The following is a 14,738-nucleotide window of genomic DNA, read 5'->3' as shown; positions in this document are numbered from 1 at the left end:
TTGTCAATAGATAGCGCCATAATCGAAAATAAAATAATTTGCGAATTATATAATATATCTACGAATATAGTCTGAACAATTTAAAAGACTATACAAATCTAAGAAAATACCATTTTATAAATGCAATAAACACAGTTGATTTCCAAATTGCAAATAAAATTTGACAACTGTCAGATTGAACTAAAATGTCATGTCACTAAAATGTATATTATCACGGACTTACCTTTTTTTCTATCATTTGTGACGTTCTGAAAAATGCTCATGAAAAGAGGCATACCTATATTTTTTCAGATTTAGACTATGGCAATAAGGGGAAAATTTTAGGTGCAATCTTTATAGGGCTTTTCATTCACAGTCATTTGTTTCGAGCTTCTGTTATATGTCGTATAATCCGTGTATATTAATATTATACACAGATTATACAACATATGACAGAAGCTCGAAACAAATGACTATCGATGAAAAGCCCTATTGTTTGACTTTTACTATACCATTCAATTGTTTTGCCACATTCCTTGGACTTGCTCCATTTTCTAGCAATGTAACAGTCTGAACAAATTTTAGATATTTTTTCAATGTTATTAAGAAATAAACTTCACTGTAATAAGGCTCGGTCTAATAGTAAGTTATCTCAGAAACTCTTTAGAATACTACTTCACACAGTTCTTATAACAATCAATTCCGCGAAGTTTGTTGATTCGGAAATAATGAATTTTTTTTCGAGAATTTTATGGTTTAATATGTTTTACGAATTTGTTTATTTCCTTTGCATGCCCAATCTAGCTTTTCAGTACACGTGATAATCTATTTAATTTAATTAACATAAAACAAATTAAAAGAAAATGCCGGAAATTGAAAATATCGGTTATAAGAATATCCTGGTATAAGGAATAGGAATTTGAGGTCCCGAACCGGTTCTACTAGCCACCAATGGTCGGTTATTAGAATATCACGGTTATGGGAATACTTTTGCTTTACAAGAAGACTATTCCAATAAGCGAGTTCCACTGTATATCATCTTTTCTAAATTTTGTGGCTGGCTCGTTTTGTTTGACGCGCAGTTTATATGGGTTGGGATAAAATATGGAACCAAGCCAATATCTTTGAAACGAAAAGAACAATATTTATGAAACTTTGCATGCAAGTACAGTGACGCAAAAGGCAAGTTGCCATATTTTTTGTTACTACTCCACTTCCGGTTTCACCAGAAATACCATTAAGTTATTTATTTTAAATGGGACTCCCTGTATATTTTTGCGGATTTTAAAAGAACTTGTCATTTTTAATTCACACATATCAAATTTGGTAGAAAAAATTGTTAAAAAGTTTCTGTAGATAATTTTTTGTATTAATACAACGTAGTAGGAAAAAAAGAATGTGTGTGTACTTTGTACGCACGTAAGAAGTTATACTTCGAAATATGATTTCAATGAAATAAATATACTTTCGGACAGTTTATTTGTATTTTATTTAAAGATTAGATTAATTTTTACTTACTACTTTCCAAACATTTTTATTAAAACAAAACCAAAAATTAAAAAAAGATTAGAAAACAACAGGATTCGAACCGGGGTACTCTTGATCTCCAGTCCAACGCTATACTACTGAGCTATACCCTTTTGATTATCCGGGCTACAAGATTTCTCAGACATAGTGACAAACAGACGAAGTGAATTATAAAATACTTTAAATATTACTTATTATCTTATTCCCGAGGTAGACAAGTCCAAATACACAAAAATTATAATAATAGTTATTTATGATATAAATGTTAAAAATACAATTTTAAGGCACGTATGTGAAAGTTTCGTGTGAAAGATTCGCTTCGCTCATTCTGAAATTCACATGAGTGCCTTAAAAATGTACTTTTTAACACGTACCTATATCATACAATATTTTTTCTATAAACGTCTAATATATCAACAATTATAATTTATTCATTCTCAATTACAGGACAATACCTACAAAAACTTTTACTTGAACTTGACTGACATTCCGTTTTTATATTTTTCTTGACATTACATCAAAACTGCCTGTACTGTCAATACGTAAATCAGAATAACATCTACTTCTATTTTTGTCTATTCTAACAAATTTTAATAGTTTTTTTTCTACAAACGTTTTAAAAATGCAATACAGTTTAAATTAAATTTAAAAAAACCTTTTATACCACCTTTTTCAAATTGCGCAAGTTGTATTATTAATATCTATTAATGTTAATAAATGAAATATAAATATTTTGACGTTTCACAATTTGACAATTCACTTTTAACTGCAGTGCCATAAAATTTTTAAAGCACCGGTTTAAAGTAGCATTTTTAACGCTCCTATGGAGTGCTATGAATTGCATTTTTAACACGTTTGTAGAGAAATATATTTAAAAACACTAATATATTCTTTCCACACCTTTTCTGGACTGATAAATACATAAATTAAAACATTTAGTAACGAACTCCATACTGCCTGTGTGCGCATGCGCGCAGATTAATAAAATTTCACCCTCAATGAAATCGCCCCTAAAGAAGTATAACTTCAATAAACGAGTACCATCTATACTGTAGACTAAAATTGTTGTTTACATGCACTGCATGACTTATTTGAATTTAGATAGTAGGTAAAACTGAAGTAATTGACAGAAATAAGTTGTATTAAAAATGGTTCATTTTAAGTGAAAAAGAACGTATTGAAATATTAATGATTATTTCATTCATAGGAGATTCTGACCAATAGAAAACTACAGAAATAAAAATTAAACTGATAATCTTTGATAATATCCCGTCGTCGAGTATATTACGTCGGTTGCCCTTCGTTGCTACGAAAAAATACATTCAGTGACATTAATGACAATTAATGTTTTAAAAATTATAAAAGTGATGACTTTCAACCGTCAAATATTTATAACAACTGTGTGTTTAATTGTACTAATTTGTACTTACATATATAAATTACAATAAAATTTTGGGTTTGAACAGTTTTATTTATGAAATAATCGCAACAAATTGCAATCGATCTCTAAAATTATTATCGAATGTTTGCCCTCGTGACACTTTGACATAATTTCACTCCCCTTCATAATTTAAACATAAATTAAAACTGTCAAAGTGTCACTCGGGAAAAATTCGATAATTTTATAGCTCTTGTGCAATTACTACCGATAATCGGATATGGTGAATTTTCATTTTTTGGAAGTGAATTTTCCAAATCGATGGATTGGACGTAGAGGATTTATAGAGTAGCCCGCTCTTTCTCCGGACCTCAACCCGTTAGATTTTTTTCTTTGGGATTATCAAAAATCACGTGTTTACGTTAGGCGACCAACATGTTTGCAGGATTTGAGACAAAGAATAATTGATGAATGTCAACTAATACGTGGAGAAATCTTGCAAAAAGTGACTCACGAATTTATTTATAGCTTTATTTTTTTATTTTTAATATCATTGGTCTAACGTAAATAAATTAACCTATTTTTTATCTGTAAAGAGATTTATTTCTTGTTTTAATAGTTTTTTCTTCCAAACTTGGTATGTATGAATTAAAAATAACAAGTTCTTTTAAAACCTGCAAAAATGTACAGGGTGTTCCGTTTAAAGTAAATAAGTTAAGGGTATTTCCGATGAAACCGGAAGTGGAGTAGTAACAAAAAATATGGCATCAGATGCCTTTTGCGTCACTGTACTCTGGGCTAATTAGCAAAATTCATGGAAAAGTTATTTACCAGCAATTTTATTGCTGGAATCGAATTATAAGATCCTCCATATTAATAATATAGGTATGCAAAGTCCGCAGATAGTGTGCTACTTTTTTTATAAACAAAACGGCGCGGCGCCGACAAATCGTATTTTTTTAAATTATTGCTCTATAACTCCGAAGATTTTAACTTTACAACAAAAACACCCAAATAAAAATTCACCGAAATTAAATTCTGCATAGAGATATGTTTTTCACGATTTGCTCCGACGAAAATTTTCCTCGGAAAATGCGGGTTTTCCTAACAAAAACTCTAATTTTTAAATAAAGTTTTAGGTAAGTAATTATTAATCAATAATTAAATAACTTAGTGACATCAAAGCTTTCTTGGTATAGATTGTAATTCCAGAAGCCGGTGAAAATTAAACGAATATTTTAGCAACAATTCAATTGTTAATTAACAATTTATGATCGCAATAAAAACCAAAATAATCATGATACATTGATCAAACTTATAAAGATTATAAAGATGAGATGCTTATTTAATATTTTATCGACAAAATATAAATTTTTCTTTTTTTTGCATAATCATTAAATTTTGAAAAAAAAAATAGTTATAATACGCTGGTCTAATTAGTAAAGTACAAAGAAAGGTTATTTACCAGCAATTTTATTGCTGGAATCGAATTATAAGATCCTATATATTATTAATATAGGTATGCAAAGTCCGCAGATAGTGTGCTACTTTTTTTATAAACAAAATGGCGCCGACAAATCGTATTTTTTTCAATTATTGCTCTATAACTCCGAAGATTTTAACTTTACACCAAAAACACTCAAATAAAAATTCACCCCAATTTAATTCTACATAGAGGAATGTTTTTCCCGATTTGATCCGATGAAAATTTTCCTCGAAAAATGTGGGTTTTCCCAACAAAATCTCGAATTTTCAAATAATTTTTTTGGGCCAGTAATTATTTATTAATAATTGTATAGCTTAGTGAAATAAAAGCTTTCTTGGTATAGATTATAAATTCAGAAGCCAGTGAAAATGAAACAAATATTTTAGCAACAATTCAATTGTTAATTAACAATTTACAGTCGCAATAACAACCAAAATAATCATGAGACATTGATCAAACTTAGAAAGATTATAAAAGTGTGATGCCTATTTAATATTTTGTCGACAAAATATAAATTTTTCATTTTTTTGCATAATCTTTAAATGTTTAAAAAAAATTGTTATAAACAAATTAACATTTCTCAGAAATTGTTTATTATATTCTAGTTTTAAAAAATACTTAAAATGCATATTTCATAGGTCTTGAAAATGAATGCTTTAAAACATTTTTCCAACCATTTGCCAAAAAAAGTTATGAAACAGCAAAGTAAATATACGAGATCTCCGTTGTTTATAATTGGTTTTAATTGTTTCAAAGCTTAAAAGTGAGTCTATGGTACAATCTAATTGCTCACAAAGAATGTCAAAAATTAGTGTAATGGTTATATTTTAATCAAAGATTAAAAATACTTTTTTTTGTAATTTTTAGCGCAAAAGTAGGCCTGATACAGAGTCGGAGCTAAAATGTTCACTGACACGCAGCATACATTAAGTGCGTTCGCGGGTACCTGTCGGCGACTAGTTGGCGACAAATTAGCAGCAAAACGCATGCGCACTTTAAAATGATATAAATAATATCGGTAATAGATAAATATACAAGGTATATTTACCTATTATAATTTAATAATTAGTTATTAATATTAATTAAAAGTAAATATACCTTGTTTATTTATCTATTAACGATATTATTTATATTAAATGAGGTTAGAAATTGTCGGCGACAATTTGTCGTGTAAAAGTGTACGTAGCGCGGCCGCCGGTCGTCGCTCCGAGTGAACATTTTAGCTACAGTACTGTATTACTCTACTTTCGCGCGTGTAAATTACAAAAAAATATATTTATAATCTTTAATTAAAATATAACCATTAAACTTATAATCGATATTTTTTTGTAAATAATTAGCTTGTACTTCAAACTCACTTCTAAGCTTTGAAAGAATTAAAAAAAAATTATAAACACCGTAGTAATCGTATCTTTACTTTACTGTTTCATAATTTTTTTGCAAATGGTTGCAAAAAAGTTTTAAAGCATTCATTTTCAAGATATTTGAAATGTGCATTTTAGCTATTTTTTAAAATTATAATATAATAAAAACTTTCTGAGAAACGTTAATTTGTTTATAACTATTTTTTTTAAAACATTTAAAGATTATGCAAAAAAATTAAAAATTTATATTTTGTCAAGAAATTGTTAAATAGGCATCTCATCTTTATAAGATTTCAAAGTTTGATCAGTGTATCATAATTATTTTGGTTATTATTGCGACCGTAAATTATTAATTAACAATTGAATTGTTGCTAAAATATTGGTTCAATTTTCACCAGGTTCTGGAACTCTAATCTAAACCAAGAAGGCTTTTAAGTCACCAAATTATTTAATTATTAGTAGATAATTACTTATCTAAAACTTTATTTGAAAATTAAAAATTTTGTTTGGAAAACCCGCATTTTCCAAAGAAAATTTTCGTCGGAGCAGATCGGGAAATACACGTCTCTATGCAGAATTTAATCACGGTGAATTTTTATTTGGGTGTTTTTGTTGTAAAGTTAAAATCTTCGGAGTTATAGAGCAATAATTGAAAAAAACACGATTTTCGGGCGCCATTTTGTTTATAAAAAAAGTAGCACACTATCTGAGGACTTTGCATACCTATATTATTAATATATAGGATCTTATAATTCGATTCCAGCAATAAAATTGCTGGTAAATAACTTTTCCCAAAAATGGCCTATTCTCCGATAATCAGCCCAGAGTACTGGGTTTGTTATAATAGATTAATTTATTTATAAGAACAGAAAACTACATATTTTTTCCAGTTGTAGGCTTTTTTTTAGATAAACTTACTACAAGTGTACCTTTTAAAGTTAAAAACATAAATATTCTCATTTTAAAGCTGTATAATTATTTAAACAATTTTTATTTAAACAAATTAAAATTTTGTGTTATAAAAAATAAATTAATTTATTATAAAAAAACAAAAGCAAGTCTGACATTTAATAATGCATTAGTTCGATGGCTCTACTCGAGTTACTTGGGAACAAAAAAAGAATGAAGGAAATTGCTCCATGGGAAGCCGAGAAAATGCATTTTTTTAACGTATACAGATTTTGAACTTTGAGGGTTACATTTTCTCCAACCTAATTTTTGATTGGAATTTTGCTATTTTTGGCAATTTTCACACGTATTATCGATAGTTTTTATTATAATAATATATGTTATGAGTATTTTAAGGATATGAAAATTGGTGTGGAGAAAAAGGACAAAAATAAAAAGGTGATGGTTTGAAAATTATGATCCTATTGTTTATATCTTTGCCGTTAATTCCGGTCAATTTTGACCGGTTGTATCTCAGGAACTATTCATCATAATTAAACATTTTTTCTTTTAAAAGAAGCGTCCTGCCACTGTTTTTCGAATACCGTTTTCACAATTTAATTTAGTTTAATATTTCCCGAGATATTCTATTTGTTTATAAGCCAAAATATTCTTTTTAATTTTAAAATATTCCTGAGGCCGCTTAAATAGCCCAATTTCAATTCTGTAAAGTACATTAGATAGGTGTAGTGTCTTTTTATGAAAAAATCATAGTTATTCTTATGCATCATAATAATTGTCGTTATTATAGCGACCGTAAATTTTTAATTAACAATTCAATTGTTGCTAAACTGTTTATTCGATTTCCATCGGCTTCTGGAATTATAATCTATACAAAAAGGACTTTTATATTACCAAGTTATTTAATTATTGATTAACAATTACTTATCTAAAAGTTTAGTTTAAAATTAAAGATTTTGTTGGAAAAACCCGCTTTTTCCGGGGAAACTTTTCGTCGAAGTAAATCGGAAAAAACGCGTTTCGATGTAGAATTTAATTGTGGTGAACTTTTATTTGAGTGTTTTTGGTGTAAAGTTAAAATCTTTGGAGATATAGAGCAAAAATTGAAAAAAACACGATTTTCGGGCGCCATTTTGTTTATAAAAAAAGTAGCACACTATCTGAGGACTTTGCATACCTATATTATTAATATATAGGATCTTATAATTCGATTCCAGCAATAAAATTGCTGGTAAATAACTTTTCCCAAAAATGGCCTATTCTCCGATAATCAGCCCAGACTACTGTACTTGCACGCAAAGTTTCATAAATATTTTTCTTTTCGTTTCAAAGATATTTGCTTGGTTCCATACTTTATCCCAACTCTGTATAGAAAAATAACATATATACCTGTATCCTCCACGAAGCCCAGCTCCTTCAGCGAGGATTAATTCCAACTCCGGAGTAGCTCCTCCGGTAATTAATGATCTAATTAATGTTAAGGCATTTTGATTGAAGTACGTCTGAAAAATAAACATAACTTAACTATACTAATCCACACTTGCGTCTAAAGTACTTACTGTCGACATTAAAGAGTCTAAAACACTAACGGCGAAAGCAGTGCCACAAGCAAATGGCTGCGTCAAATACAATTCTGTATCCGGATCATCGTCATCATCTTGATCTAAGAATTGGACGTTGCTGTCATTTACTAATTCTAAAAACAAAAATATCATATTTTATAATTAGAACGAAAATATGCATTGTTTCGGAAAAATTCAAAGAAGCTTATATTTTTCTAAAACTTTTTTTGTTAGTTTATATACATGTTAAAGTAAAAAGTTCTACTCGCGGATTTGGCCGCTAATTGTTTATTACTTGTTTAAACAATAACAATTGTTTTGTATTAATAATTTTCAAAATATCGTTAAATTCATCATTTTACTTTGATCAAATATGTTTCTATTTTATTTTTGATTATACTGAATCGGAACATGGCATTGCAATTTGAAAATTCTTATACAGAAGCTCTTATACAGTATGTCTGCGTAGCTAGGAACCACATGGAAAACTTTTTTATTATCAATTTTACGAAAAAAAGTTATTCTTCATAAAATGCTCTGGATAGTCAAAAATCTAAAACTCAACCATCAGATATCAAATTTTATCAATTTTATACGAGTTATATGTAAAAAAATATGAATTTCGTTAAAGAGTAAAGTACCTTTATATTTCAGAATATCAAAAAATGCTATTATGAAAAGTTGTTTAAAATTAAAAATTATGTTTAAATATACAATTACATTATTCTAATCGAAAAATTTTTTTCATTTTTTTCTCAAATTACGGATACTCATCTTCATTTTATTACAATTATGATAACTATTTTATTATCACTTTAACGAAAAAAAGTTATTCTTCATAAAATGCTCTCCCTGGTCTAAAATCTAAGATACAACCATCAGATATTAAACTGTTTTAATTTTATACGAGGTATGTAAAAAATATGAATTTTTCTTAAGAATTAAGTGCCTTTATTATTCACAATATTTTAATTAGTAGGATGTAATTGAACACTAAAATAAATGTTTTAATTCCAAACAACTTTTCTTAATAACAATTTTCGATATTGTGAAATTTAACGATACTTTACTCTTGAGTGAAATTCATATTTTTGACATACCCCGTATAAAATTCATTAAATTTGATATTTGATGATTGCATCTTAGATTATTTACGATGTAGAGTATTTTATAAAGAATAACTTTTTTTTCACATAACTGGTAATAAAAAGGTTATCAATAGGTTCCAAGTTACGCAGACATACTGTATAAGAACTAAAAAAAATTTTTTGCTGAACATTTATTATTGTTGAAGTTTATTATTAAATATATTTTAGGTAAGTTTTACAGAAAAAGTTTTGATCACTTTATATAAACATTTTTTTAGCTGGTAATTTTCGGTTTTTGTACTACATTTTTGTTATCTGTCTTAATTTTCTCAAAAAGAAATAGTTTATTTCATTTCTAAAGTAAAATAATTTAGTGCATTTTAAAGATTACATCCTAACCTATAAAAAACCACTTATAAAACTGTAATAGATCTGTTCAAACTTGAGTAATACCGTCTTTAACTGATGGTAATTCTATAAAACTACCAAGATTTCAAAAATTACATTTTTCAAGACGTCATATCATTTGAATTAAATTTTTGAGATTTTTTTTGAATGACACATCATTTAGTAGGTACGATGCTTGAAAGGTAAGTTGTGCAAAATTGAGGGTTTTATAAGAAAAATTGTATTAGCTACACATTTTAAAATCATTTTTAAACAAAATTCATGTAAGGCTCACTTTCCGCCCCCACCGTACTTATGCCCATATTTTTTATTTCTTTTTATTATAACCATAAAATAGCTTAATTATTCTTCTTTTAGGTTCGATTTGTAAAATTTCATTTAATCCATTAGTTAGAGAATTACATTATAATAACTCAACCGTGCACTTCGTCGTACGCCAGTTTACAGTGCGCCAATGTTTGTGAGAAGGGTGACTTTAGCGTTATAAATAAAAAATTATAGAAGATACAGATGTAATTTTAGAAAATTCTCTATATAAGGTTTTTCTTGTAAAATTTTCTGAATTTTTCAATGGTCAAGTCAGTTTTGTTCTAAAATTTATATTTTCGGAGTTATTTAAAAAAACATCAAACTTCGTAGTTCATTTGTTTAATAAAAAATGAAGCATCCACTTCTCGAGTAGAACTTTTTGATATGTTGTTTATTAAACATTTCTTAATGAAATTACAAAAAGTTCTATCTTGTTTGATTTTTTCCGAAGTGAAGATCTATATGCACTCCCCTATAAGGGTAATTTAACTCTTATCGACAATAAAACTAAATTTCTTCTGTATGAAACCAAAAGTAAAGTTATGATAGAAGGTCATATCTCTGACAGCTTTAACATCACTAGAGGCCTACGACAAGGTGACCTGTCCACTGCATCAACCTAATACTGGAAAGAATTTTAAAGGAAAGCAATATTCACACTAAAGGCTCAATTTATCACCACAGACATCAATGCGTAGCATATGCGGACGGCCTTGCCCTAATAACAAGAAGACCATCAGAAATTTTTAAAAGATTCTAGAGAAAATTCTGAGAGTTCGGGCGGGAATTACAGTAGAAGCTCTTTATTCGCGTTATACGTGGTTATACGTTCCGTAAATATGCCGCGAATACGAAAACCGTGAATATGGAATGGTAATTTATATGGGGTTATAGGTGATACGTTCTTGGGCGACGAAATAAAAAAGCAAATACCTAAAAATATCTTCATGTAATGATTGATTTCATCAATCATTATTTAAAGAATATGTACCTACCTTAGCAACATTTAAATTTTCAGTTAAATGTCTGATTTAGGGTTAAAAATGGCCGATTTCGCAATTTTAAAATTTTTTAATCGCTTATATAACAAAAACTATTAAATGATGAAAGGGTTGCCAATGCGAGTCCATTATACCACTGGATAAGGAAATGAGTCAATACTCGCAATCTTATAGTTTGTATGTTATTTATTATTTGTTACAATCATGGGGCAACCGGTTTCGAAGCTTACATTTTATGCTTCATCTTCAGGCCCAGTACATATTTATAGTCTTCACATATACAAACTACTAGCTAAAATTAACAAAAAGACAAAACGTACCTACATACAGGGTGAGTCATAAGGAACTGTACATACTCCTACCTCGTATAGAGGCCCCTATGGGGAATAACAAATGACCATTAAAAAGTGTCTGCTCCCATTGTTTAATAATATACAGGGCGAGTTTCGCATTTTGACAGAAATTTGTATTCGTCATAATTTTTGAAAGGTCAGATCGATGTGTCTCTTGTTTTGGTCAATCGTTACACTATTACCACCTAATTAACTGATTTATTCAAACTAGAAAAAAATCAGGTCCGGCTTTAAAAAAATTAGTTCGTTTGCGTCTTAGAAAAAATTTCACCCTGTATACGCTTTTTGAAAACTCTAATATGAATTTTACAAATTAGACAAATAGGCAATTAAAATGGCATATTTATTTTTTTCCGCACACGATTGCTTAATTTTTTATATAAAAATTAAATTTGACTATGAATTAAAAGTTTGGTAAAGTGAACCATAGATTTAACAAAATTAACTTTTATTACCAAAATTAATTTATTTTAACAAATATTTAATTTATGTTACCACTCAATCAACTGATTCATTCAAACTAGAAAAAAATCAGGCCCGGATTTAAAAAATAAGTTCGTTTTGGTCTTAGAAAAAATTTCACCCTGTATACGCTTTTGGAAAACTCTAATATGATTTTTACAAATTAGACAAATAGGCAATTAAAATGGCGTATTTACTTTTTACCTACACGATTACTTAATTTTTTATAAAAAAAAATCAAATTTGACTATGAATAATTAAAAGTTTGGTAAAGTGAACCATAGATTTAAAAAAATTAACTTTTATTACAAAAATGAATTTTTTTTAACAAATATTTAATTTATGTTACCACCCAATCAACTGATTTATTCAAACTAGAAAAAAATCAGGCCCGGATTTAAAAAAAATACTTCGTTTGGGTCTTAGAAAAAATTTCACCCTGTATACGTTTTTTGAAAACTCTAATATGAATTTTACAAATAAGGCAAATAGGCAATTAAAATGGCACATTTATTTTTTTCCTCACACGATTACTTAATTTTTTATTAAAAAATCAAATTTGACTATGCATAAAGAGTTTGGCAAAGTTTTTGCATCGATTTAAAAAAATTAACTTTTTTTACAAAAACAACGATTTTCTTAAAATTAAAAGTTTTAGCATTTTTTTTTTCTATAACACGTCTAGATCTAAAATTCCCCATAACACTTCTTTTGGACTCTATCGTTTAACATAGACGTGATCAAATAGATAAATTTTAAATTTTTTCACTAATTTTTGCGATTTAACTTTGCAAATCACGAATCTGCACCTTTTAATTTTTAAAAATTCATAACTTTTACGAGAAGAAGACTGCAAGTCTACAACAATTTTCATAGTCTTCACAATGGTAACAGATATGAGCTGTAAAAATTTCAGAAAAAAAAATATTAAAATGGAACAGAGTTGTAGCGAGTTAAACCGTGAATTCATTTTTATTTTTTCATTTTTAGGTTAAAATACCAATTTTGACAAATTTGATTACTGCAAACTTTTAATTCATAGTCAAATTTGATTTTTTTATAAAAAATTTAATAATCGTGTGCGGAAAAAAAATATGCCATTTGCCTATTTGTCTAATTTGTAAAATTTATATTAGAGTTTTCAAAAACCGTATACAGGGTGAAATTTTTTCTAAGACCAAAACGAACTTATTTTTTAAATCCGGGCCTGATTTTTCTCTAGTTTGAATAAATCAGATGATTGTGTGGTAACATAAATTAAATATTTGTTAAAAAAAAATTAATTTTGGTAATAAAAGTTAATTTTGTTAAATCTATGTTTCACTTTACCAAACTTTTAATTCATAGTCAAATTTAAGTTTTATATAAAAAATTAAGCAATCGTGTGCGGAAAAAAATAAATATGCCATTTTAATTGCCCATTTGTCTAATTTGTAAAATTCATATTAGAGTTTTCAAAAAGCGTATACAGGGTTAAATTTTTTCTAAGACCCAAACGAACTAATTTTTTTAAAGCCGGACCTGATTTTTTTTGTAGTTTGAATAAATCAGTTAATTAGGTGGTAATAGTGTAACGATTGACCAAAATAAGAGACACATCGATCTGACCGTTCAAAAATTATGACGAATACAAATTTCTGTCAAAATGCGAAACTCGCCCTGTATATTATTAAACAATGGGAGCAGACACTTTTTAATGGTCATTTGTTATTCCCCATAGGAGCCTCTATACGAGGTAGGAGTATGTACAGTTCCTCATGACTCACCCTGTATAAAACATAAAAACAACTATGTCTATAAAACATAAAAACTATTATCCTAAGAGAAAAATCACTAGAGACCTTTTCTGTTTGGAATGACTCAAAAAATCTAAAAAAACTTTTTTCGATGCAAACAAATAATTTTAGGAAAAGCCCCTAATCTTTCCCCTCGCCTGGCAAGGTCTTGTGCTCTTCAGAATCGCCTGTCATTGTACACATTTCTTCTAAATGACTTACTAAAACACATACTTAAATTTAAACTTTACAGGAGTAAGTTAATTTTTCCCCTAAACTATGCACTTTTCGATTCACCTGGTAGATACACGTGCAGGGCTGATGCCTGCCAGGTCATGGTTTTTAGCCTTTTTGTGCTATGAATTATCACTATACAAATTTTTAGCCTTACAGGACTTCCGTTAGTCGGAGGGCTCACTAGCTCTTAGACTATTACCTCAAAGGAAATGCCGATAGATTTTGGAAATTTAATCTAGGTGTAGTAATAAGGTCACTTTTATTTTTTTTTTATTAGTCGATTTGCTGACTCATTGACAGATGGTACCAAATGCTTTTTATTTAGGTATATTATAAAATTTGATCCGCGAATAAAGAAATCTGGGCCGCGAATATAGGAATTGGGTGGCATTTTTTCAATCCGCGAATAGTGAAAACGCAATAGTGAAAACGCGAATAAAGGAAGCGCGAATAAGGAGCTTTTACTGTAAATGAGGAGAAGACCAAATATATGAAGATGGTGGGAAATATTGAACAGTTAGGGCAGTTTTTAAAGTATCTGCCCTAGACAAGGAATATAACTTTGAGATAGTTAGAGAGTTTGATTGTTTGAGAGTAACGTTAACAAATGGAAATTAAGAGAAATGAAGGCTAAAGATAGTAAAAGCGCTGGAAGTCTAAATAAGATCAGAGCAGCAAAAAGAAGAGCATATACTACGGTTATCCGACTGACGGTGCTTTATGCTAGCGACACCTGAATATTAAGCAAAACCATAGAACTGAAACTATACATACATGCATATTGGGAGGAAAAGATACCCAGAAGAATATATGGAGGTATAAAAGAAGGCATATCTGAAAAAGAAGAACAAATAATGTAATAATGAAATAATGCAAATGTATGGACAACAAAACATTTTA

The 14,738-nt window shown here is 28.6% G+C and overlaps 1 protein-coding gene across 5 annotated transcripts in view; it reads right to left on the bottom strand.

Annotated features, from left to right (window-relative positions):
• Positions 1-14,738, bottom strand: part of LOC114336268 (calcium-activated potassium channel slowpoke) — a 663,340-nt gene that overhangs the window by 15,848 nt on the left and 632,754 nt on the right. For all 5 annotated transcript variants that reach the window (XM_050659851.1, XM_050659850.1, XM_050659854.1 and 2 more), the window contains 2 exons: positions 8,203-8,339; positions 8,033-8,145 (listed from right to left, as the gene is read on the bottom strand). In XM_050659851.1, coding sequence (XP_050515808.1) covers positions 8,033-8,145; positions 8,203-8,339 — 250 coding nt within the window. The remainder of the gene's footprint in view (positions 1-8,032; positions 8,146-8,202; positions 8,340-14,738) is intronic.

The sequence above is a fragment of the Diabrotica virgifera genome, chromosome 8 (genome assembly GCF_917563875.1).
Source record: "Diabrotica virgifera virgifera chromosome 8, PGI_DIABVI_V3a".
Lineage (NCBI taxonomy): Eukaryota > Metazoa > Arthropoda > Insecta > Coleoptera > Chrysomelidae > Diabrotica > Diabrotica virgifera.
The sequence above is the reverse complement of the archived record's forward strand: the minus strand, read 5'-3'. Positions and strand labels throughout refer to the sequence as shown.